The 25694-nt window shown below is 42.5% G+C and overlaps 1 protein-coding gene across 1 annotated transcript in view; it reads right to left on the bottom strand.

Moving 5' to 3' along the window:
- Window positions 1-25694, bottom strand: part of KIAA1210 (KIAA1210 ortholog) — a 44677-nt gene that overhangs the window by 13348 nt on the left and 5635 nt on the right. Inside the window, exons 2-6 of the mRNA XM_086470059.1 lie at window positions 15817-15893; window positions 10725-10893; window positions 5939-6068; window positions 3244-3402; window positions 2138-2203 (exon numbers count right to left, since the gene is read on the bottom strand). Of these exons, the coding sequence (XP_086326185.1) occupies window positions 2138-2203; window positions 3244-3402; window positions 5939-6068; window positions 10725-10893; window positions 15817-15893 (601 nt within the window). The remainder of the gene's footprint in view (window positions 1-2137; window positions 2204-3243; window positions 3403-5938; window positions 6069-10724; window positions 10894-15816; window positions 15894-25694) is intronic.

Genomic DNA, 25694 nt, shown 5'->3' on the forward strand with positions numbered 1-25694 from the left:
GAGTCTTTAAGTGGGAAATTCCATGCGATATAGAAAAGAGGAAAAAAAATTCTCTTGTCCCTGTCTTTCTTTCGCATAGGAGATGAGGTTGTAAGACTGAAAGAGCTCAAAGACTTCAGACCTGGATAGAAAAGGGCTTTTTGCATTGTGAGGAAAAAAACAATATGCAAGCTTACAAAATGGAGCATATTAGTCAAAATATAAAATGGGACATGAGTTAATGAAATGTACATTGAAGTAAAGATAAAATATTGTGCTAGTTTTGGCTGGGGTAGAGTTAATTTTCTTCATAGTAGCTAGTATGGGGCTGTGTTTTGGATTTGTGCTGAAAACAGTGCTAATAGCACTTTTCGTCAAGGCCTTTTCTGCTCCTTACGCCACCCCACCATCAAGTGGGTTGGGAGTGCACAAGGAGCTGGGAGGGGACACGGCCGGGACAGCTGACCCCAACTGACCAAAGGGATGTTCCAAACCATAGGACGTCATGCTCAGCAATATAAAGCTGGGGGAAGGAGGAGGAAGGTGGCGATGTTCAGAGTGATGGTGTTTGTCTTCCCAAGTCACTGTTACGTGTGATGGAGCCCTCTTGTCCTGGGGATGGCTGAACACCTGCCTGCCGGCGGGAAGTGGTGAATGAATCCCTTGTTTGGCTTTGCTTGTGTGCGCGGCTTTTGCTTTACCTATTAAACTGCCTTTATCTCAACCCACGAGTTTTCTCACTTTTACTCTTACAACTCTCTTCTCCATCCCACCATGGGGGGAGTGAGCCAGCAGCTGTGTGGGGCTTAGTTGCTGGTTGGGGTTAAACCATGACGAATATATACAGTAAGTTACTAAAAACAATGGCAATCCAAGTTACCTAGATGACTTGGGCCTCTAAAGTTGTGTGACTAGTAGTCTACTACAAGGGGGAGACAATGCTTTATCTTTCTATCCCTAAAGCAAAAAATCTAGGAATGACTAAGCAGAAGAGCATCTGATCTCAACCATGGACAGGCAAGTTGAGCCGGCCAAAGAGAGAGTGAAAGGGAAAGCTGCCTTAGCAGTGCAGTTGGCACTAACAGTTTGACCCTCAAGATGCTGTCAAGGCTGCTTAAGACCCTCTTCATCAGGAAGGAATCTTCTGGGTACCCTGCTACCTCCCCTTTACTCGTGGGCTATTCTCAGTTTCACAAAGAGCTAAATTGTGCTCTCTCTGGTGACCCTCTCAAACAGGAACTCTGTACGGAGGACTGCAAAGCTTGGGCCAAAATGGCCCATGCCTGTTCTGGACACATAAATATTCCCCTTCTCAGCTAAGTGGCAGATTACTTTGTTTATACAATTGCAAGGGCTATCCCATGAATCAAATCAGCTGTTGGAGTGGTGCCTGCCTTTGTCACTGGCACTTGAAGACACCATTGGTATAACTGTGGTCTGACTGGTCTGTCAGATGTCTGACTGAAGAAAAGCAATATAAGCAAAACTTGCAGGCCTTGAAAGCATGACACGGGCAGGAACTCAACTCAGCTCCAAGTAGCAGGCACAGTCAAGGTGAAGGTCCCCAGGGCTCCTCTCCAAAATAACAACCTCTGTAAATTTTTCTGACCTCGTCAAGGAACAGACTGTGTTGGGCTGACAGCAGAACCTGCCGTTTCTGATGGCCACTTAGCATCCAGAGAAAACTGCAAATTGCACAGACCTTTTCCGGTGGAACACCTGGTGTCAGAAAGGGCTGATCCTGCAATTATTTCCCATGGTGAGAGCGATGCAGACTGTTGACAAGCAGGTGTTATTAAGCTATTACTGCTGTTGGGTACTGGGGCCCTGGGACATGGAAGCAGAACTGAAGTGCTTTGCCTTGTCCAGTTTTCTGCTGTGTGACTTTACGGATTCTGTGTCACAGAGCCGACTATGCTGTTCAAACAAACCACTTACCAGTACATTTCTGCCTCTCTTTATTTGGTTCTTATTCAAAACTCTGTGAGAGATACGTTTTCAGTATCATTTGCATCACTCTGGACTGCTTAAGAATTGTGTGCTAGGATACACTGTACCCAGAATAGATTAAAAAAAAATAAAGGATTGTACTGGCTCCATACAGACACCACACATGCTGTCTCAGCAAAGTTTATTAGCAGGAAAAGTATCTATTTACCTGTTCATCTTCACTGTCTGTCCCGCCTAAACTCAAAGAGCTATGACGCTGAACAGGGTTGGAGGACTGTGGGATAAAATAAGGAAGAGGGTAAGTCAAGGGAAGTATCACATTGAATTAGCTGGAACTGGGTATCTAGTGCTAATTATGAGAAAACACAAGAGGAAAGATAAAGGAAGGGTCACTGAATCCCTGCCTCACAGGATAGGTTTCATTTATTCATCTGGGATCAAACATAAAGTAGGGGAGCTTTATCCTGCTATGAGATACATCATGAAGGTTGATCACACAAGTCAATACATTTTATAGTTATTTTGGCTTATTGTTTTAAGACCTTCAAATTTACAAATGCTCACATGTTCACTCAAGTCAAAAATCATGCATCTGCTGAGAGAAGCAAATTCCTAAGAAAGAAGATAACCCAAACCCCCTCTGAGTCCCATGAGGACCCGTTCTCCTCAGACTTCCCTGTCAATTCAACGAATATTGCCCTGGTTTTGAGCTATTTCATTCCAGAACCACTAATTGTTTAAGATTCTCTTGCAGTCCCCATCGTTTTTTATTTCCTCACTAGCTTTAAAACACCCAAAACCTCTTCCCCTTTCACAGCTGCAGGAAACTGCCAATCTCTCCAGCTCTTTGAAGCTGGAAGACATGGGAAGTTTGTGCAGTGTGAGTACCTTAGCTTGTTCTTGGACTGCAAGTGGAACAGTCACAGTAACATGACGCTCACCCGTGAATAATTGACTTTTTATGCTTTCTGCCACGCGGACCTGCCAGGAGAGACTGCCTTGCCGAAAGGCACTGAGAGTTGTCATATCAACTGAGTTTCTCTCCTCTTTACCTAATGATATAGGTCACAACTGCCCCAGCACTAGTCTACATAAAAGCAGAGAAAATTATACTCAGAAGGGGTATTTGTAAGGCCACTTCTTAGGTATCCCACACAGTGACAAGTCCACAATACACCTAGGTAATTTGCTCTAGTTCTGATTGATCTGTACCATCAGATTTTAATCACAAGCAAGCAAAAAGGTCTTCCACTTCTCCAAGCAGATTTTATCTTTTCTGTACAGGTGGTCACTAAAGTGACATAACAATTATACCTTGCTCGGTGAATCTGTCAGAACTTCATGAAGGGTTGAAATTTCAGGAGGGCTTCTAGGTAAACCATCATCTTCAGAAACAGCACCTGCATCTTCCAGTTTCTTTCCAGTTATAACAAGAGGAGGCGATCCAAGTCTGATGTTCTGCTGCAGCTGAAGCTGTGGTTGAAAAGAAATTTAGAATATAGACTTTCAATGGCATCATTTATAGGGGATATTTTGGACACTTTTATCCCAGTTGTTCCCACCGGCCATGCAGAATCTCTTAGTTAGTAGAAATACTTGAAGAAACAGAACATTTACAGAAAATAGCCATTAATAAATTTTTATTTAGTTATATTCATCAGGGTTCCATCATCAGAACTGGTTTTGGTACAAAATTAAAATCAAAATCATTTTTTTTCACTAAGTTACCAAAGACAGAAATTTCACCATTCCAGAAATTTTACAGCAGTTTAAGTCAGGTTAAATTTAAAATTTTCAAAGCTCTAGATTAAAGTATTCTTTAAATAATTACATGTATCCAGATGTCCCAAAGAGTCACACAAAGTACTGTCAGTCAGCAGTTCCCAACCCCAGGTTTATGTGGTCAGCTTTCCTTCACAAAGCCCTTCCAAATATTGAGAGCTTGTCACCACCCTCTCCTGCACAAGTAGCTGAGTCCCATTTTTTATACAAAGATATTTTAATACAATTTCTGGTCCACCCTAATGAATTGCTTGTTAATTTTCCCCAGCATCACATCCTGCTCCTGCCTATAGCAAGAATGACAACAGCAGCCAGCAACAACTTTGTCTGTAAAGGAGTATGGGGCTTCTTTTCCAAGACTGCACAAAAGAATGCTCTGGCAGGCCCTGACCCTAGAAAAATAAAACAAAGTCTGCAACCTCACAAGCAGCCAGATGTTCCCTCAAACTAAAAAAGTTCAGATCTCAGGAAACACCATTACTAAAATTCTTGGCTTAAGTCTGTCAGCTATGTCAAAGCTGGAAAAGAAACAAGTCTGAACAGAAACTTTGTCCTTCAACTAAAAACACCTCAACTGAATATTCCCAAGATAAATATGCAGACCTGTTTTTTTTTCTGTTTCTTCGCTTATTAAACCAGATTGGGAAATTCTAGGCCTAATTCCATGCTCTTCTGCAAGCTATGCATTCATTTGTATCTCTGTAAAACAGATCTAAATAGCTGCTATTCTTATTCAGCAAGATTCACTTGGAGTGTAATTCCTACAGACCTAGCAGCCACACAAGGTAGCACAACGTCAGTCTTTAATCCACCAGTCCCCCAGTTCAAACAGCTTTCTTGCCCTCTTACCCCACACAATCAAAGAAATATCACCAATATGATCTGCAAAAGCAGGACTGATGACAAACTGCACAAAGATGGCAATATATGGGCAAGACAAGACATACAACATATTTGTGCACCTCATGGGAAGGAAAACACAGAAAGTCAATTTTGCTTTTCTCTCTTTTCACAACTTCCATCTTTGATTTATTAAATTTATTACATGCAGACAGCAAAGTGTTGGGGGGAAAACTCTGAATTTACAGTCTATCTTCTACTGGTGGAAGTTAACTTACATTGCTAAGAAAATAACAGCTTTTATTAGTGCTTGGCTTTTATTCTGACAAGAGTCAAGCTCACAGAAAAAGGCTCTTTTATGGCTATAAAAATAGTGCTGGCAGTATTATGTTACCATGCAGGATGATGGATGGATAAAGAGAGGGCACAGTGGACCGCAGATAGCATGAAAAGAGCTTTTTTTTCCCCCAACAAAGTTCTGTCATACATAAACACGATTTCTCCTGCTACTCCTATTGTTATACAAAAAATACCCTGAATTGAAGCTTAGCCTATTTTGCAGTCTTATGGAGGAGCAAGTCCCTCTGTGCATATTCTGTTACTTAACATGTGATGCAATTGTGTTTTGCAACATGAAGCTCACACTGAGCAAAGTAAGAATTTCAATGGCCTTTGGCTGCCTTATCAACAGTTTGTTTTCGGTCTCTGGAAAAACCTTAAACTTTTATCTCAGTGCTCTGAGCTGGGTAGTTATTTAAATGCAATTAATATAACCAACAGTTGATAAGAGAGCTGTCAAGGAGGGTTCAGTATGTGCCTTGGAAGAAGGAAATGACCCAGCAGAATGCAGTATCCTTTGCTGGCAGAGATCGGAAGAATAACGATATAAATAAAGCTGTCATTAAGCGTGCCCTGACATATCCATCATCCCACACACTTAACACAGACACTGGTGCTAGCATGTTCAGCGAAAACATCATAGCCAGAATTGCCAAAAAGAATAACATATAAAGAATATATAAAGAATAACAGCGTAAGGGACACGCTACAGTATAAATAAATGGCCTTAACCCAAAGGCAGTAGCTATGAAGTGAAGAATGGAAACCCCACCGGACAAGGACATGGTCATTACGGAAAGTTTCCAAGAGTCCATGAACTGGATTCATGTCACTCGCACACTATGAGACCTGAGCAAGGCTGAAAGCACGAGGACTGCTTAAAGATGCAGCTTCCAAGAGTCAGAATAGATCCAAAAGTAGTAAATTTGTCTTTGGACACTTTAGTCAACAAAATCTTAAGGCACAAAGCAGAGGAATCAAGCAACAGAGTTTCCTAGGAGATAGCTAATGCAAAGCAGCACCATGAATAAGAGGACAATGTTCTCACCTGCAAAGTTTTCACTCTTCCAGGTATGTTTTCCTGAGACAACATCTCACCTGCCACATTCCCCGGTGCAGATTCAAAAATAAAGACGCTGTCATGGGACAAGGCTTTGTTCCCCATGCTTCCTTTGGGCCTGGGAAGGAAGGAAGAGTGGTCAGTGCACTGGGTACAGCCCTCCAACACTTCCCTGCAGTACTTCACTAGGGCAGAAGGATCATAAAGAGGCCAGGGAGGGATGCATCCTGCTGAACTTCAGGTTTGTGTATGTTAGCTGTCTAAGGTAGTCACTGCTAGCTCCCTTTGTATTCAGAAGGGAGGAAGAAACACTTTTTAGGATGTTGATCGAATGCAGATGTGTCTTTTCGGGGGTACTCAACATCAGCATTGAACACACAGGCCAGTCTCTGTGGACTAGAGAGGGCGATTAAGTCAGATGCTGGGATTTAGTTGGATGCATGCCACCCTGAGAGATGTCTACAGCACAGAAGGGCAACAGGAGACCCCTGCCCTCCTTTGGTGGGAATGTGCCTAGTATGACACATTCAGGATACCACCTTTGCAGCCTGGTGTGCGTCATACCTGCCAAAGATTGTGGCTTATTTTTCCCCTTCTTGCAAATGCGGGCAGAAAATGTAATTCTACTACGTTAATGAATTTGATTCAAATCCTCTCCAGTCCAGCAACAAAACCAGTTTTGCTCACCTGTTCATCAGGAACGTCACCAGATTCCAAACATATTAAAAAATGTAGATGGGTCAAGTGTCCATGGCTACAGTTATATACCTATCCATGGCCAAGTTAAAGCACCCAGGTAAGATATTCCTGCTCTGGTTCTGTGCTTACTGGGTGTTCAGTCCAGTGAAACACTGCTGAGTTCCCACAGCAACTGTTAACTGAGTTGTAATCAACTGAGATTGATTGGGGTTGGGCTACTAGGTTGTGCAGAGCACATTCTGCACTTGGGTGGCACGACCAGGAAGGCTTCAAAGCTTTTATTCACCAAGTTCCACCAGTATAAGCAGGTACTGTCCGCACATTACTTCATTCAAAAGACCACAAGGATGGCCTCTACCAGTATTTCATTCTAGCATTTAACTGGAAAACATGAAAGAATATTCATGTTGTTGGCTGACAGCCTCGTAACCCACAAGTTACAAGGATTCCTTGGCTCAGCTGCTGTGCAGGCAATGCTCATTGACTCTGAAAGTTTGACTCTGGGTAACAAGGGATGATTAGGAACAGAACTCTGACAAGGAAAATCCAGTAAGTCTAACACTCTTCTGCAAGGAAATCAAATAGAATAGGTCTTTGCTATTTGCCTTAACCCCAGATTCTCTCTTTATTTAGAAGAAACCCCTGAAAGACTGTGAACTTTTCATAAAGTAAATACACCATGTAAAAAACCCCAAACAAATTACTCTTTTTTCCTCCTGCATCTCCCTTCTTTTCATCTCCAGAGACAACATCTCCTTTGTTTGCGGGACTAACCCTGCTGTTGCCCCAAAGGTGTAGTCAATCAGTATACGGTTATGACAAGTCTCACAGTAGGGCAAAATAATTTTGCCCTGTGTTTATGTTGTGTCAAAGACAATCTGAGCTCTTTCTCTCACAGCTCAGGTCAGAGTTTGTGCTTCCTCCCACTACATGTAATACTTAATGTCTCTGTTAGTTTATAGGACAGCCATTCTACACACAAGTAAGGCACTTGTCTTATTTCATCACCAGAGTGAATGAAGCCATCCCATCTTTTTGTGTGTTCAATTTTACAGTCCTTTTCAGCATGGAAGACACTCTGTATGGGCAAGACATAATTTTACTGCATTCAGAAAGACAGTCACGCAACTTTTATTTCCTGTAATGTGTATTCATTATTAGTTGGCATATTTTATTTACTGCAAATAATGCATGTGCATTAGGATGTATTAACCTTTTTAATTGGGTATTTCCTCACTTCCTTTACGTGGAATTCTTTAGCAATAAGAGCTGAGGTTTCCTTGTTCTCGTGACTGCCAGTACAAGATCTGTGTCTGCCTTTCTCTCTCTGCATACCTATCATATGCGTTTGTAAGAGAATTATTGTATTTTCTTCTGGCAGTCACAAGATGAGCATTGGATTAAATACAGAATTAACTGCAGCTTTAGTACAGATGAGTCTCTTATGTGCAAATATACATTCACGTGTAATTCCAGGCAGTGTATTTATATTTGTGCTGAACCTAAAGACACACTGTTAGCTAAACCCCCAGATGTTTTAGCCACTGCATCTCCACACTAATTTCCCGATACAAACGCTCAATTCATTCATGTGTATCAACACTTGAGCTCCAAGACTGAGGAAAGGATGAGACTCTACAGCCAGCAGTAAAGCCTCTCCTAAACTCATCATGGCCTGTGCTCTCTTCCACTTCTTATTGCTGCGACCCCACTCCTTTTATTAGTGTTTGAGGTAGGGGGAAGAAAGGTAACACAATTCCTTCAGGCAGCTGCTCTCTCAAAAACAACTGCAGTCTGCCAAAGGAGTGAGCGTTCGTTACGAAGACCAGGACAATTTTACATATTGTCCCAGCAGTTTTTCCTGCTCGAAGATTTTAAATTGGAATAAGACTATTTGGGACCAATTTTCCTCTATGTAAGGTCTTTTATCCTTTTGATGATACAGAAAAGAAGTCATCCATGGCACACGCTTTAACTTTGCCATCAAGGTTTTTTCATTTCTGCTCAAACCTCATGCCTCAGAAGATAAAGAGGCAGTGGCACATAATGCTCCCTTCCTCTTCACAGATGCCCAATCCCATTGATCCGCTACAGCACCTTGAAATCTGGGCACATCCCTTTGGCTGTTACAAGAAGCATTTGGCACATCTGAGGGTTTGGTCTCTGGTTAGTACTCAGGAAAGTTGAATTTTAAAATGATTACATGGTTTAAAATTTAAAAAAAAAAAAAAAAGAAGGAAAAAAGAAAACGAATGCTTCTGCCTCAAGAACAAACAAAGGGCAGCATTGTTCTAGGATTGGTTTTGGTATTCTGCATGCCAGAAATTGCAAAACTCAAGGTCCTGCTATAAACCCCTCACAAGTTGTATTTCCACTGGCTTCAGGATCAGGTTTTTCCAAAGGATTATGTAGTTCAGTCTCTCTAGGTACTTATAAAACTTATGCCATGAAGGGTCTGGACATGATAGGGTTTCCAAGTAGCACAAACATACTCTCTAATTTTTTGGGTAGTCCATCTAATCCTATCTCTAAGAGAAAAAAACAGAAGGGTTTTACTCACTTCATGATCTCTGATCTTGCAAAACAGTTCATAATCGCTGGAGGATAGTGCTGAGGTAAACAGCAATTGGACTTGAAGTACTTGGTTAAGGGCAAGAGAAAGAGCTTGCACCCACACTGCTTCTGGAGCAGACAGCTGATTTTAAGCCAGATCTCCCTCGTATGGGCTGATAGGATAAGCTCAGCTGTTCCTAAGCTTTTTGGACCAGGTTAACTGAGTCACTCTAATTCCCCTTACCCCAGGGGACTGGTTGTGTGGTCACTTACTCTGTTGCTGTTACGCTAACAAACAAAATAGAGAGATTGTTTTTCCATTCCCAGATCATTTCCATGATTCAGTTGCATAAACACAACAGAGTGGGGAAAGGTGGGGCAAGGAGGAACAGGCACCCATAAGAAAGCAACACCTACAAGCTGTTTCACCAGAAGAAACACAACGTCCAGCTCTACCAAATGCCTCATTTGATGATTCAAAGCATTTGGCAGCAATGCTGATTTCAGCATGTCCCATTCTAATCACCTATTCATGCCCTCTGCCAGTGTTACACCCGCTCAACATCCCCTCCAACAAAACACTGCAAACCATAGGATGTGGCCAGTGTTTTGTCACACTTTGTTAGTCTGCAGCTCCACAATCCAAGGCCTAGGGTAATCAAGAGAGAGACCAGGCTGAATAGCTAACAGAGGAGTATGAGGAGGGTGGGCAACTGGAAAACAGCCGAATTACAGGTTGCCAGATACCGATCTATGACACCCCTGGCGAGACACATAACCATGTTCAGAGGGTTGTCCCACCCCAGAGTCACTCAGAGACATGCAATGGGAGTGTGTAGCTTGATAGCCTAAGGTTATCAGTGAAGCAGTGTTAGCAGTGCAAGCTAATAGCTTGTATTACACTGACTGAAAAAATGTCAAGTTTTTGAACTAACGTCATTCAGGGATCTGAGAATTGCTCTGGACACACCTTAAGGACCTGCAAACCTGGCTCATGTGCACAGCCTTTCAGTGGTAGCTGACACAAAACTAGAGGCCTTCAGTTGTTATCTCTACCTAAGAAAGTAAGAAAGTTAAAGCAGCAATCTCATCCTGATAATACGCCAAAAATACTTCTTTCCCTTTACCCCAGCCATGACAGAGGGCACCACTGATGCTAAAAAAAAGCAACTCAACTTCATGTGTATTCTCTGTACTAGCACTACTCAACCATCATCCTCTTGTAAAGTTGCCGCTGATCAGATATTCCTGGACAGATTTTAAATGCTGAAACCAATCAAAACAATCTGGGCTATCTGCACTTGGATCCCCCTGCCACTGGCTGCCCTCCCCCTCCTCTCCAAGCTGGCTTTTGAAGCACTAGCAAAGAAAGAGGAAATTCCTGGAATTCCTTCATCAGCATTAGGGCTTGTTTTGCACAAACTTGGACAGAGGTTGCTCCTGAGAGGCCAACTCATGCTTTCATCCTACTGCTGTGAGAGGTCCGCTTTTATTTATTTATTTTCCTTCCCCACCAGCTTACCCAGCCTCCTTCGGTGAATGAAGTGCAGTAGTATCAAGCACAGAGATGCTGACATCGCTGCTGGACTGGCTAGGTTTTAAATTACTCTCCCCCCTGGGAGGTGGAGGCTCTTTCCTTTTCTTCTTGGCAAAGAAGTTCTTGAAAGTCTGAAATTTGGATTTTTTCTTTCCTGCAACGTGAGAAAAGTGAAAATTTATGGAAGTCGGAGGTGTTGCTTAGCTTCGGAAATGTTATCTCTTAAATTCTGAAGGAAGCCTCAAAGCTAGAGCAGCCCATTCAGTTTTAGTCAGATCCTTTGTAAATAATTCAGTGCTGGAGTCCAGTGAAAGGTGAAGCTGCAGTTCTTACATTTGCTGCCTATAAAGCAAAACTGGCATTAAGCTGACAATAGTGGTGCCTACTTAGGTTCCAGTTTATGAAAAATACACATTACACAGAGAATGTATCTACCTACAACTGCACAGTGATCATGCCAATCATACTTGATATATTTTCAAGAAAAAAAAAATCATGTCAACATCTTTAACTCTTATTGTTCTTTACTTAGCTCAGTTCGGTTCTGCTTTCTCTTTACTCAGTGCTGTAAGGAGACAACACCTGAAGGATATTCAACATTTGGCAAGAAGACTGAAACTGGCAAAAGAATTTATAAATGCTAAAATCAAAATATCTGTTTCCACATTAAACCACTTCCCCAAAGTAAAATCAACAACTCCTCCAAGGGCAACTTAAATTAAGACACTGCCCTGCAGGACAGACATAGCAAACATAGCAGCCCTAAGAACACAATTAGAAAACTGTTAATCTGATTTCAGATTTTCCATTGTCCAAATAAAAATACAAAAAGAAAAAAATAAACCAGAAGAAACATCAGTGACTTCTTTATTTTTTAATAACTCAACTTCAACATTCTTATTTACATTTTCTTTCAGCACAAAAGCACTGCATTTTGTCACTGACCCTTACATTGAGGGGTCAGTTTGGAGTGGTTTGGGCCAAACTATTGTACTAAGACCCCTGTGATTGACTTAAATACATATGCAGAGCAATAGCATCACTGCATATCTGAGCCAAATTCATTGTTCAATTAATACTTTACAACAGTTGGCATAATAAATGCCCACAGCTGGAGGATTCCTTCATAAACAAGGCATTATTTCAACACAATTATTGTCTTCTCCCAGCAATGATTTAGTCGGCGATGCTCTGTCTCAACGTGTGCCCTGTACGTGTAGGGATCCCTGCCAAGGGGCCTTATCTGAGCTGAAACTGTGCCACCACACAGCTGCATCAGACAGTAGCCACTTTGAGAAACAAACAATGATGCTGAGATCTACTCACCCTGTCTCCTCCCTGCTCTCAAGGCCAGTGCCAGCACCATGCGTCAGGACATACAAGGATGCTGCTGCACTGTCCGGCACGGACTGACGAAATGCCTACCTCTCCGCAGAGCCAGGGCAGCCACAGAAGACCTGCACGTTGCTTTTCAAGTGACTTGGGCTGTCACTGAGACCAAATTATCTTTCGAACCATGTAGAGCAAAACTACCAATGGAGTCTCCCTCATCTGAATAACAATGGGATGTGGCGCTCCTGTGGAAGGTTTTGTCAGTGGAAGACCTTTTTGTCTTTCACTGCTGCTTACCAGGCAGTAAGTGAATGAGATAGTCACAGAAAACATACAGGCTATAGTGCCTGCCCCAGACTACAGCGTTGAGCCTGAGGCTTTTGGATTTAAGACTCTCACGGGGCTCAGTGTGTTTCATGCTGCACCCATAGCAAGAACTGGTGAGAGAAGACAGGTCACACAGCAACTGGAAGGCCATAGTGCCTCCCAAATAAAAGCAGCATGTTGAGTGTCCTTTAGAGAGTTTTCAGAAACGCCTCCCTACCATTACTGCCGTTCATATCAGCAATTAGACAATGAATATAGTATTCTCCCAGGAAACTTGTCAAAGCTGAGTTGGTTTATTTTAGACGAGCAAAACAAAACATCAAAAAGTTTCATGGAAGCAGTGCCGCAAAATTACCGATTCAGCAATAGCTGCTAACACAGTCCAATGACTCAAAGAACAAAATGGCAGACTGCTACACGCAGAGAGCTCTTCAACTTAAAGGCAGTCTAAATGCAAAACAAGACACTGGTCAGCTGACAGCAGTATGGACAGAAAGGAAGTTCGATTCTAGGGCAAGTATTACTGATGAGCTTAATTAGATGCTGGTATTCCCAGAGAACCAGGGGAATGTTGTAAAAAAAAAAACCAACAAAACACCAAAACCCAAAACACAATCAGTGTGATCCTAAGGACATTTAAGAGAAACAGACATAACTCCTACCACAAAGGATAACATTGCCAAGGTAATACTCCAAACACCTTTTAGATCAGATGTGGTTCTAACTTTAGAATGGAGCCCAGGGAAAGGATTTGCAAACACTGCCAATGAGTAAACCTCAGCTGGCATGGGACAACACTTGGGTACCATTGTGAAACAGAGAGTCCTCTGATGCAGACACATCGGTTACTGCAGCGCCTTCTCCAGCCTCTAATTTATTACTGATGTGCAGGGCACACTCCCTCCAGCACTAATTCCTCTCCAGCCCCGTGCTGCTCAGCTCCATGCCTTCAGCTGTTTCAGATGAATGAGAAAACAGTAAGTTTCCCTGCCGTTCCAGAAGATGAGCACTTGCCATATTATTATGCAAAAAGAAAAAAATCACTACTAGGCACTTAGCGCTGCACGCAGATGAAAACTGGGACTGCTCTTTGTGACAGCGTTTGGCAATAAAGACACAGTTCAGAAAGACAGTGTTCGTATTCGTGTCCTGCTGTGAACAGTTGGGCGCTGGTTTCGCACACCGTCAAAAGGATGCCACATTTCATTTGAAGGTGCCTACATTCCAGTGCACTGTGAAGTAGCCCAACATATCACTAAATTGGTAGAGTGCTCTATGATACTTGAACTAATACTATACAAGAGGATCTTGTTACTTAAAATGGAAAAAATTCATTGCATAACAAAAATCCAGTTAAAGCAAGGAGAGAAAATCCAAGCTCAGACAACTATGCCCGTTTCCCCTTCACCCACCGATGAATAATGACTCATGATTTTTGAATTCTTATGGTTACCAATCTCCATTTTTATGGCATTAAAAATAAAAGATTAAATTTAAAGACTACTGCCCCAAAAAAGCAAAAGCCTTCCCAAAAACTAGTTCTTTACGCCAACTATGATTTAGCCCACTGTAAAAGAAAAGGAGCAGGAGTAAGCATTTTGGTTTCTCTGTAAAGACCATTCTGTATTTTTTACTGTTTCTGTACTGCCTATTTCATTGTTTCTCCTGTGCACAGAGGGAATTAATGCATGTCTTTTCTGCTCTTTGCATGGTTCTTCCCAATAAAAAGACCAGAGAGAAAAAGATGCTTTTTCCAGTGCCAAATTGAGACTGTAAAAAGCATAGGGAACATCTGATTTGGGAGCTCGATTATCATATTTAAATTAAACAGTTAATTTTGGGACCTTCTATACTCTCTGGCTTCCTAAGGTGTGTTCAGGTCACATTTTCCACTTTCTCCTTCAAGGACTAGAATTCAAGGACTAGATACTTTCACCAATAAAAACAAATGGTAAAAAACCCAAACAACCACAGACAAGATTCTCAGAAAACACCATGATTCTAGCATCATTAAAAAATACCTGATATTTCCAGAAAGGCAATTAAATCATGGAATTCAGTAAGGCTAACACTGCGTGCTGACAGTTTTTGCACAGTGACCTGGTTACTGCCATCAAGAAGGAGCGGCATGCACTGGAAGCCCCCTGCTACTTGTCAGACAATAAGTTAAACCTCAAGAAATTAATCTAATTGACTACACCGTGAAGGCTGAGAGTTTTAGCCTCCTAGAGCCAATTAAAGCTATGAAGAGGAAGAGGTGAGGCAATCCTATGTTACGTGGGAAGTAAACAAAAGATCCTCAAATGGCTTTATCCAGGCCCAGTCAAGTGTCTCTTGAATACTTCAGCAATAGTGCAGCAGCCTTTAACTTTTTTAAATTTTGGTTCAGTTAGAGACAGAAATATTTCTGGTGATTTTAGAGCCGACACTTAAGACAGCAAACCATCGCCTGCCCTCCCTGTCACCCGCGTTTGATCCATTTTCTGAATCTTCTAGAGAACTTCAGCACAGAATTTGTATGCGTGGATTTCACACAAGTTCACCAGTGTGCCGTGGATAGCACTGGACTATGTGATAAACTAGACTACAAATTTAAGAAACCAGACGCTCCTGAGCACCCACCATTACACTTTCTTCACCCCTATCCATCTGCCATGCAGAGTTCAACTAACAGTCACTTTGCCATTTGCTTCTCTCTTCTACCAATATTCTGATGGTGGCAAATGTATTTCTATAGGATAAAGCAAGATGACCTTTGAAACACAAACATTTAAGAGGACTGTGAGACATTAACCAAAGAAAAGAAAAAAAAAAAATCAAGTGACATGACAGCCACTTCTCCTGAAATGCCTCAGCCATGAAGCTATTCTCCATGTTCACCTATCTCCTCAAGAATAGTCTAAACACTGGCAAAGGGGATTTCCTTTAATTAAGACAACTCTTTGGCATAAGAAAGGTATTTTCCTTTCTTGCCTATTATTCCATTCCCTCATGGCTGCTTGCATCAGCCCATGCCACTAGATTAAGTTACAAATGTTTATCTGTGGCCAGAAGCAGAGAATGAGGCTGCAGTGAGGGTACTGATACAGCTCCCACAGACTAACAGGCTCAGCTCCCAGCTCTGTAAGATCCACCAAAGCAAGCACAACAATCAGCCCTTCAAGCTCTAATGTCCCATTTTTGAAAATCCAAGCCAGAATTGAAAAGAATATCCTCCATCAGGTTATGACCCTCCAGTACAGCACACTAAAAGATCCTTCCCATAATATTGCCAGATGACAAAGCCGCACTGAATTATTTTTTTGCACTACAAAAAACCAAAACAACACTGCAAAACAAGTCACTACAGACCCCCCGACCCGAAGAAAATAAATCTTGACTTCCAAATCAGCTACATGTTCAGAGAACAACCGCTTACCTGTGCACTCTTCAACTGTCTCTCCTGTTTCAGGTGACTGTGTGACCTCTGTTGGCCCCGTAGCCATGATATAGTCACTGAAACAGAGACAAAAGCATCAGTTAAATTTTAGTCCACCTTCCCAGCAGAGTATGATCCCACCCAGCATGAAGAAAGAACATGGCTGGATCCTTTCTGAAACTGCATATCCAAATGCTTATCACAAACATGGCTTGCACACTATTGTGCACTTCAGCCACAGAACTTATCCTCACTTTTCAGTAACACACAATTTCCAGCCAAAACTAACAAACCAGTCTAATTTCTTGCCAGTACCTCTCTCTGTTTAGGAAACCAGGATCAAAGTTTGCATTGAATGCTTCCCAGTCTCAGAATAATGAACCTTTATGATTGCTCTTTGCTAGAGAGTGACATGCTACTGTAAAAAACATCTTAAGTAAGTGCTCTGCTGCTGAGGACTCATGTATTACAGTGTCCTCACAGCAGGCACCAGGCTAGTCTGTCAGCATTATTAAAATTAGTTAAGCTTCAGCACTGAAGCATCATCCCGGGCTATGCTACATTTGTGGAAACCAATAGATCAAATTTATTTTGGATCCAGTGCAATCAGCTTTTAGCCACAAGCTTTGAAACCTTATCGCACGCAGGGCTATTGATCAACCAAATTAGCTGATGGCATCATCTTCCTCCCTGATGAAAACAAAAGTTCAGCTTAGTTTTAAGATCATTCAATGTTAACTGGCTCCACTTTCTATTTTCCAAGCCTCCTAAATGGGCGTCTGTCAGAGACAAAGGAATCCAGCAGCAGACCACAAGAGTTACAGTACAAATGTCAAGCAACAATGGAAATGTGACAGTTTAGCAGGGCAGCTCATAAATACTGTCCTTTGTTATGGAAGATATCTAGGTGATACATTTACATAGTTAGCAGTTCCAATATGCTGTATCAGGACTTAAAGAGTAAGAAATCTTTGCAAACAAATTAAAATACCCAGAAACAAATCCTGCTCCCTTTTCTGCATAGACCTCATCTGACAATTTGCTGTCTCAAAGTGGTATAACTGCCAAGTTCAGTATCTCAACAGCAAGCAAGATTATGATTCTATACGGACTTGGCTAATCAGTAATCTATTCTATTTCTTCTTTATCACTCCCAAATTCTATAATCCATCATGCCCAAAAGCACTGGGACTTTCCTCTGAGCCCATGTCCTCAGATAAAGGAGATAAGGTGCACAAAATCAGAGGCAGAGGTGATGGGACTGTCAGAATATGCAAACTGCCATGATGCTGAACTGCAGGTAGAAATGAAGGAGATAACGCTACAGTCTTCTTCTGTTTTATAACAGATCATCTGTGAGCAGCGAACACAGGAGTACATTAACACATTGTAGTTCCAAACAGTCTCATCTCAACTTGCTAAAATCAACGAAAAGTCATTGCAGCAACCAGGGCTGATTATACCTTTTCTAACTAAGTTGCACTGAGGACATTTTTGAAACAATCATTAGACAATATTGAGAAGCAACAAAAAAAAGATTTTCCCTTTTGGGTGATCATAACCATTCAACTCGAGTTCTCCTTTTTTCCCCCCCACGTCTCATCAATTATCCATGAAAATATCTGCACTTCCTGCATGTTTTGATTAAAGTGGTCACCATCAGACTTTCTCATAGACTCTGTATTAAAAAGAATTTCAGCCCAAATTTTCCCCCTCGACTTTATACACCATGCATATTGATCATGTTAGATTTTTCTTGACGGAAAGGGAAATGCATTTGAAATCAAACATCAAGAAAACATTTAATAAGCTTACAAGGACAAACAGGCAAGTCCCCAGACTTGAGCTTCTTTTCACAGAATGTGAGTGGGCCTGACATTTGGCTCATTTAGACCTCTAACTTCTGCTTTACCCACCTTCAATAGAATCAAAGCAAGAGAAAATGTTGCTTTCAGATCCAGCTTTGTTTCCACCAGCTTTACATTTATTTAAACTACTCAGTCATCTCAGCTGCTCACTTAGAAACCTTCCAGCCTTTGGAGATATTTTGACTGCTGTGTTTATTATAACTGCAAGCATTTCTTTCCAATTGGTGTATCTTTTATACAAGTAGAACTACAATTGCAAAGCAGTTCAGCTCCGAGGCAGTTTCTTCACAGCCAAATCAGTTCCTGCAGTAACTCGATTTTATAGCTGGGTTCTCTGGGGCATATGGAGATCAAGTGTCAACTGCAAGGGTGCATCGGTTGTTTGCAAATGTGGCCTATTTAGAACCTAATGGTTTGATGCATTTGTATACCTCATCACAGTATAATCTTTTTCCAGTGAACTGAACAGTGACTTGAGGTGAGGGAAGCCATCACAGATTTCTCCAAGCTTTAAGTTAGCAAGTATTTAAATGACACACACACACACACACAAATATTTACAGCAAAGTGTAAGATCTATTTTTAAAAGCTTGATGACACACATGAAGGAAAGTTAGCAATTAAATGACACTTAGACTTCAAATTCCAGTGGTAGTGAGTTGTACTTTACAGAGAACAGCTAGCAAATGTTCTGAGCACAAACCCTAGCCTGGGGATCAATGTAATGAGAAAAAGAGGACAAAACCCCATCAATACAAATACATGTGAATGCACAGGCATTAACTGATCGAACGTTCAGACATTCACCACTTCCAGGCCTTAATGACAGCTGACAGACGCAATGTCAGGATGTATCAATACCATGTACGTTCAGTTCAATCAGCTGCATGAACCACGCGCGCCCTGTGAGCTCTCACAGAGCATTACGCCATTAGAAACAAAGTTCTAAACAAATACTGTACGTGTATTGATTTGTAGTGATAAAAATTTCAGGTTAAATAAATGGCCCTTTCGGGCAGTATTTCTGATACTTTCAGGCTAGGAGATGCTAGAGGACAACTGGGAGAAGGAGCTTGCAGAGGGATGAAGGAGACTGTCTCCTCAGTGAGGGAGCAGTCAAGGCAGAGCAGCGACAGACTGACAGCTGCCAGCCAAGGTAGTAGAGTCCCAACTACTGTTTGCTTTCCACCAGAAGCAGAACAGTGGGCACATTACACCGGCCTACAACTTTCTAATCATGTTCTTAATCCTCTCTCAAACAGCATTTGCAAACCCTGCATATGCACAGGCCTCCTGCTGCAGAGGTGCAGTACAAACAAGACGCTGAGTCTCTGCTAGACACCTTAAAAGCCAGGCCTGGCCCTGCCTAGTAAGCCCGCTGCAGCAATTCCTGTGTAAGGCCATGGAAAAGACTGAAAGCTTACTGAGAGCAGCCAGGATTGACTACACGGAGTTCACCTCACCTTGCACAGGGTGATGGACTGGATTATCACACCTACGAATTAATGAATTACTTGCAAACAGTGAAGTGGCTTCCTACACAGATGGAATCACAACAATAAACCTGACAATACTAGACCCGACTTGCATTGCCAGGGTGTATTTTAAAGCAATAAAACTCCTACAAAGTTGCAGGGCTTCCCTTACTTTCAAAGCAATCATCACTACCCTCACCTGGTTTGATGGTTCAGTTCTAGGCTCCCTGCTATCCCATACAAAACTTCCACTAATAAACCTACTGCGTTACATTCACTGCGAGCTCTTCAACTCATTAAAGGAACTAATGAGTCTTAAGAGAAAAAAAGAAAACTCCAGGAATGGGAGAAATATCCTTCTCTCCCTTTTACAAACTGGGGCAACCGGACAGACATTTGGAGTGCTCTATGGGGATGCAGTGATAGGGCAGAAGAAATCAGGTCCCAGGGTGGTGTTCTGACTGTTCCATTTTCCCAGTTGAGTACATTACTGAATCTGTACATGGGGTGCGGAGGGGGCGGGGAATGCTAAAAGAAGAAAAGACAATTCCCTTTCACTGCTTGGTTTGTGTATTTAAGGACTCCTGGGAAGATAACATTGCACAGGACTCAAGTTTCCGGCATTTAACAAAGGCCCAAGACAAACAGAAACACTTTCTGCTCAGCCTCAGAAAAACGACACAGCCTCTTTGCTGTCTCTTCAGTGGAGCAGAAGACTTGGAGACTGTGCGGCAAGCAAACTCCTACCCCCCCTTTAGTACTTCTTCAGCTTCAGTCATAGAATCATAGAACAGTTTGGGTTGGAAGGGACCTCAAAGACGATCTAGTTCCAACCCTCCTGCCATGGCAGGGACACCTCCCACTAGACCAGGTTGCTCAAGGCTCCATCCAACCTGGTCTTGATGTCCCATGCTTCTGTATAAGCATTCTGGAAGGCCTTATGATAGAGGGCTCAAAGGAGATGCTGAACCCTGAACTGCCTCTTTCCTATCCAATAAATGCTTGAGGAAATAAAGACTTAAGAATTTGAGGTACTGCATTCAGTTAGCATCTTCATAGCCTATAGAAGACAGACAATGGCAAGCAGCCAAGAAATTTTTGCCTGGAGCTTTTAAAGACCGATTTCCTTCATGCTACAAAAATTATTTGAAATCAAGCCTATGCTCCAGATTTCAGGACACACACTTTGCACAGCAAGATGGATCAGCATAGGGAAACGCATGCCCTTCATCTGGTCCTCTAGGCCACCACCCTGCAGCCAGCCTCCCCCAGAACACACTTGAAGCTACTGCAGGAGGACCTCAGAGAAAGGCCCTCTATTTCTCCTGAGCACCAAGTTTCAAAAGAACACAGAACACAGGATGGTTTAGTATTCATATTCTGCAGCAAAGGGTGACTGACAGGTTAAATTTTTACTCTGTCTTATTAAAGCACATTAGAGGACTTTGTTCTGACAAAATGTGGTTGATCGCTTTCCTCTCTGGGAATCCTACAAGCTAACTATCAATGAACTTATTAATCCAATGACAGCTAAGTGAAGTTATCCTCTGCAATTCCACAGAACAGGATTTTAGAGTCAATCATAAAGCAATAGCAGAGCCAGCAAGATTTCTCTTCAATTTTCACATCCCTTGAGCATATCAGAAACTCAAAAAAACAAAGCCCCCTTTGCTTTCCATGCAATGAGCCAAGCGAACTGCACTTCAAGGTCCACATCCAGGGAACGTGCTGAATAGTGCAGGATCCCAGAACCAGCTTTGTTGAAACAACCCAACATGACAGCAGGAACTGGGATCTGACCTTGCACAGCTGATCCCATTGTACTCTTCTAGAGTGTAGTGTTTCTAGGACGAAATTCGCAGGGTTTTTTGCCAGCCCCTAGCTGGCATGTCCCTTGCCAGACTGTGACTCTTTTAGGTAGGCATAAGAGAACAGCACAAACAGCAGTTTACGTTAGGACTCTTGCTACTCTCTCCACTGATAACAGTGAGGGGAGGAGCCTATAAAGTTAACGAATATTGCCCTTCTAATTTTCACAGAAGGCAGGAGAATTTAAGAAAGTTTAAGGTCCTTTTCCAAGGATCACAAACAATAGAGCAACAGTAGCCCTCAGGAAGTCTGGATATGCAACTAGATAATATTTAGTAACAATAAAATACTCTCCCAGGATCAAGCAGGGGGTCATAATTCCCCACAGCAACAGACAACATTTAGCTCCTACCCTTGACACGATAACCAAAGAAAACAACGTTTCACATAAAGAGATCTATTCACAGCTTTCACACTTTGCATTCAGACAACACCCCCTCACCACTCTCTGTCCCCACACCTTGGCTTCTCCGAGAAGGCTTGCCAGAAGACAGGTCCCAATGTGCTGAAGTCTTTTTACCTACAATCTGCTTTGAGAAGCCTCTGTCTGACAGCGATTCTGAAGGATTTCTGCTATTCAGCAGTGCCTGGAGCATTATGTGCTGCCCTCCTAGTGAGTGTGTGTGTAACACTAATGGAAAGCAGCTGGTGGGCTGAAGCCGACTTAAAAAAAAAAAGTAACAGGAGGAAATGCCTTTCATACAGTCACACAGGCTCAGTCTGTAATTGTGTGAGAAGCCAAAAGGATAAGAAGGGGGAAGGGAACGAGACAAAAACATTCATAAGCTACTACAGAAAACAGTGGAAATGCACTGTTACCAGTCCAGAACCCGAGAGAGTAAATGCCTCTGTCCCCTTCGTGCTGCCCCATCTCCACAGACTCACTCCCTCTCAGCAGTCCTGCCATTTGCTAAATCACTGCAGAATGGTCTCCCTGCACGTGGGGACGTGACCGCAGCACACATACACAGACCTGTGTTACCTTAAACCTGGGCCAGGTACCAGCAGTAGAGCAGCTGTTAGTCTGTACTCAGCTCGAGAGGCCAACTGAAGGCCAAGCCACCATAGCTGTGCGGCACTTGGTACCCACGCCAGACAGATTGGCCTGTTTTGGACATGCCAGTTCAAGCGGCCTTCATACACCTAATTACTCTGCAGTGCTTATTAGCACGACCTTGTGTGGTTGCTGTCAATGCAAGGATCCCCACTGCGAGTTTGTACCTGCTCAGACAATAGAGCAAATATCTACCTGTTTGACAAAAGGCAAGTAAAATGTTTTTGAATAGCCCATCACTGATAATAATTTATCACATAGTTTTTCCAGTGCATTTCAGGAGAAATGTGACAGAACTTTGCTCAAACCAAGACTGGCACTAACATAGTCACGATCTAAGCACACGCAAGAGTTCAGCCAATATTTTGCACCCAGACTGCCTCCATTCTAAAGGAATGTACGTTAAATAATCCAGTTGAATTGCACCATTTGGTATTTGCATAGGAATAAGTCAGTGTTTTTCCCATGTAGTAATTCTTTTTCTTCACACTACCACACCAGGGAAATTTCAGGAAACAGCTGGAATGAGGATCTTCTTCCACTTTTCCTAAAAAGAAGTAGAAGAAGCAGCAGAGTCATCCAGCAGCCGTGCTAAGGAGCTAGTATATTGCCAGCAGTAGGAGCCCCTCTGGATCTAGCTGACATGGATACATTTGGAGTAGTCACAAAGGAGGGGGAATATGCATTGAAAAATCAGCAAGGATGTAACCAAAGGCTCCCTTTTCCAGTTAGGGAGCTACACCCAGTAAGCATCACTGCCTTGGGAAACAGTTTCAAGAGCAAAGCAACAGGAAATGTCAAGCCACTATCACTAAACAGCAGACATGCCTCACGTTAGCAGAGTCAAGATGTCAGAGTCAAGTATGGGAATAAAAGTAAAGCTTACTGTGTCTCCCTCTCCACATGGCAAATTCAACAAATACATGTAATCTTCCATCCCAGACCTCAATGGTTGGTGCATTTGGACACCGTGTGTGTGCTTTTTACCCCCTCTCCAAACTCCTAATTGATTTTCTTCTACCCGTGGCCTCCCAGCCCAAAGTTAGATGACTGGTATCTGACCTGTGGTGTCCAGAGCCCTGGGAGTCCAGGGCTGCTTTGCAGGGATCAGCAAAAGGTAGCTGAGGAAAGGAGTTTACCATCAGCTGGCTTCAACATGCTCTACAGAGGTCTGAAAAACTGCGTGTCTGAGAAAACTCCATGGAAACTGCCAATATCTGTGAACTGTGAAGGTGACAATTATTAGTTTAGACAGTAAAATCTTTGAGACAGAGCTCATCTTTTAAACATACCCTAGCAGACGGAGACTACTGGGCTGGGACATGAGAGAACTGGCTGATTTTCCTGGCTCTATCACTGGATAACAGGGTGAATTAATGGATTGCTGTCAGTAGCCGAGTTATTTATCGCTCAGCCTTGAGTTACTCTACCTGTGGAATCGAGGTGGTCACACTGAATGCCTGGAAAGCTTAAGGAGCCCTGCGGAGGAGCAAAGCACTACCTCTACTATGAGAGACCAGCATGCTGGAATCGTACCAACTGACATGAATATCAAGTGCTACCACTACCCAAAAGATAAAATACAAAAAATACAAAATTTCGTAAGAGTAGCTTGCATATCTGCCATGCCCCTGTATTTGAGTCTCACTGTGATTTCCAAGATCTTATTCTCACAAAATGTGAAGAATCATTACATCCTGGGCTTGAAAGAAAGAGTCTGGAGACATTTTCACCAAATTAAGCTGTCTGAATATTGCAGGGGAAATGAGGCAGAAACAATAGCGAACTGAACGCCAGAAGTGAAACATGGGACTTCAGGCTATGTCTAAAGCTTTCTTTTTTTTAAGGTTTTTCCAAAACAGTAATTTATCCCTCAATTTGTGGGTTAAAGAGCAGCTTAAGGTTGGGGAAAAAAAAAAATCTTCAGAGAGATCAAACTTCTTCCAAGAGGAGATAATATAGATATTTAATGCCCAAGAATTCAAAGTGCACTGAAAGAACGGAGAGGCTAACAGAAATTTCCAGGGCGAACTGTGTTACAAATTTTCACTCTGAAGATCAAACTGTCATAAAAACAGTCAGACATTTTTTGGCTATAAGAGAGCAAATAAAATGCAGGCTTTGTGGTCTCAGAGGCTGCCTTTGGCAGGAAGCTCAGGAAATCTCTCTTCATGTGAAGTCCCAAAACCTAGCTGGGGCAACATCTACTGCCTGTACACACACAAAACTAAAAACAAGGCCAGCTCCTTCCTATGTTGAAACATACTGTGTCTGGCTGGCTAAACCCCCTGAGTTCCCACTGCCTGTGGGTATTTCTGGAACTCAGACTCCATTTTGGCTCCCGATCAAGGAGGGCCTGGGGCAGCTTCCACGCAGGCAGAAGGAGCTCTTCTGGAGCTGTGTGTGAAGTTTGAGGGTCTCCCTTCTTTTGCTCTGAAGGAAACGGCCTGCTATCCCTGCTCTTCTCTCCTGGCTGCTCTCTTTGGACCCTCAAGTTAGGCAGCTTCTGAAGTACACTTGGCCTTGAAACACATGGAGAACCGTTACAGCCAACGGAGATCACACGTGTGCTTAAAGCAGTCCCTGAGCCACTTCTGTCTCAAGGGCATCTACCGACTCCTCTTTAGTACGAGCAACCACTAAAGAGGAATCCTACTTCTCCGGAATTCCAGACACAAATACCTCTCTAAAATATAATCATCTAAAATAAGATTATCTGAGCTAATGCTGTTTTGCACCAATGGAATATCAAGATGTATTCAACCGTGTTTTGAAGAAGGCGGTACAGAAGCAGAGAAGGTACATGACAGTAGAAAAACCCAGGAGGGTGACTCCAAAGACAACAGGGACTGCAAGACGGGGTACTGACAAGTAGGCAAGCGGGGGCGAATCAGATGGGAACAGACATTCTGTAAGGTCTTCACCAGCCAAGGTTGCAAGAAAGGAAGCAATAAGACAATTTGCATTTTTTGAAGGAAAGCAACGAAATTTCAGCTTCTGGAACATTCTTTTCACTAAACTGAGATGATGAAAAGCAGTTTGACTGCTAAAGTGAACCAGCAAACAATTCCTCTGCTCCTCTGTCAGATCTGTGTTTTCCCGTGTACACAGATAGCTTGATGATTAACGCGATGTCTGCATCATAATTCTGATCTAAAGCATTCAAATACATCCCATTTGCATCTGAACTACTGTGTGGATCAGAACTGTGTTGTTAGATGAGTGATACTTACAAGGCCTGGTAAAAGCACACACTTACATGTTTCTGAGAATGAATAAGCATAAATGAATTCATCACAAATAAAAGTCAAACATTTCGTTCACTAATTAGCACCAGATCCCCGAAACTCGGAGGCCAAAAGAAACAACCACCACAAAAATTTGAAGCTGGAATGCTGCCTTAGCTCTGGCTAGATGGTTAAAAAGCAAAATCAGGCGGCTTCGTCTGCACAGCCAAGTTACCCTGCTCTGACTGAGAGTGCTGCAATCCCCTCAAACAGCCACAAAGATACCAACGTGCTATAGCACGGCGACAGGATAGGACAGGCCACAGAATACCTTGGCACCTGTACGAATGCAGCAGCACGCACCAGTATAACAATATAGTTAAAA

Source organism: Leptosomus discolor, chromosome 9, assembly GCF_034619465.1.
Source record: "Leptosomus discolor isolate bLepDis1 chromosome 9, bLepDis1.hap2, whole genome shotgun sequence".
Lineage (NCBI taxonomy): Eukaryota > Metazoa > Chordata > Aves > Leptosomiformes > Leptosomidae > Leptosomus > Leptosomus discolor.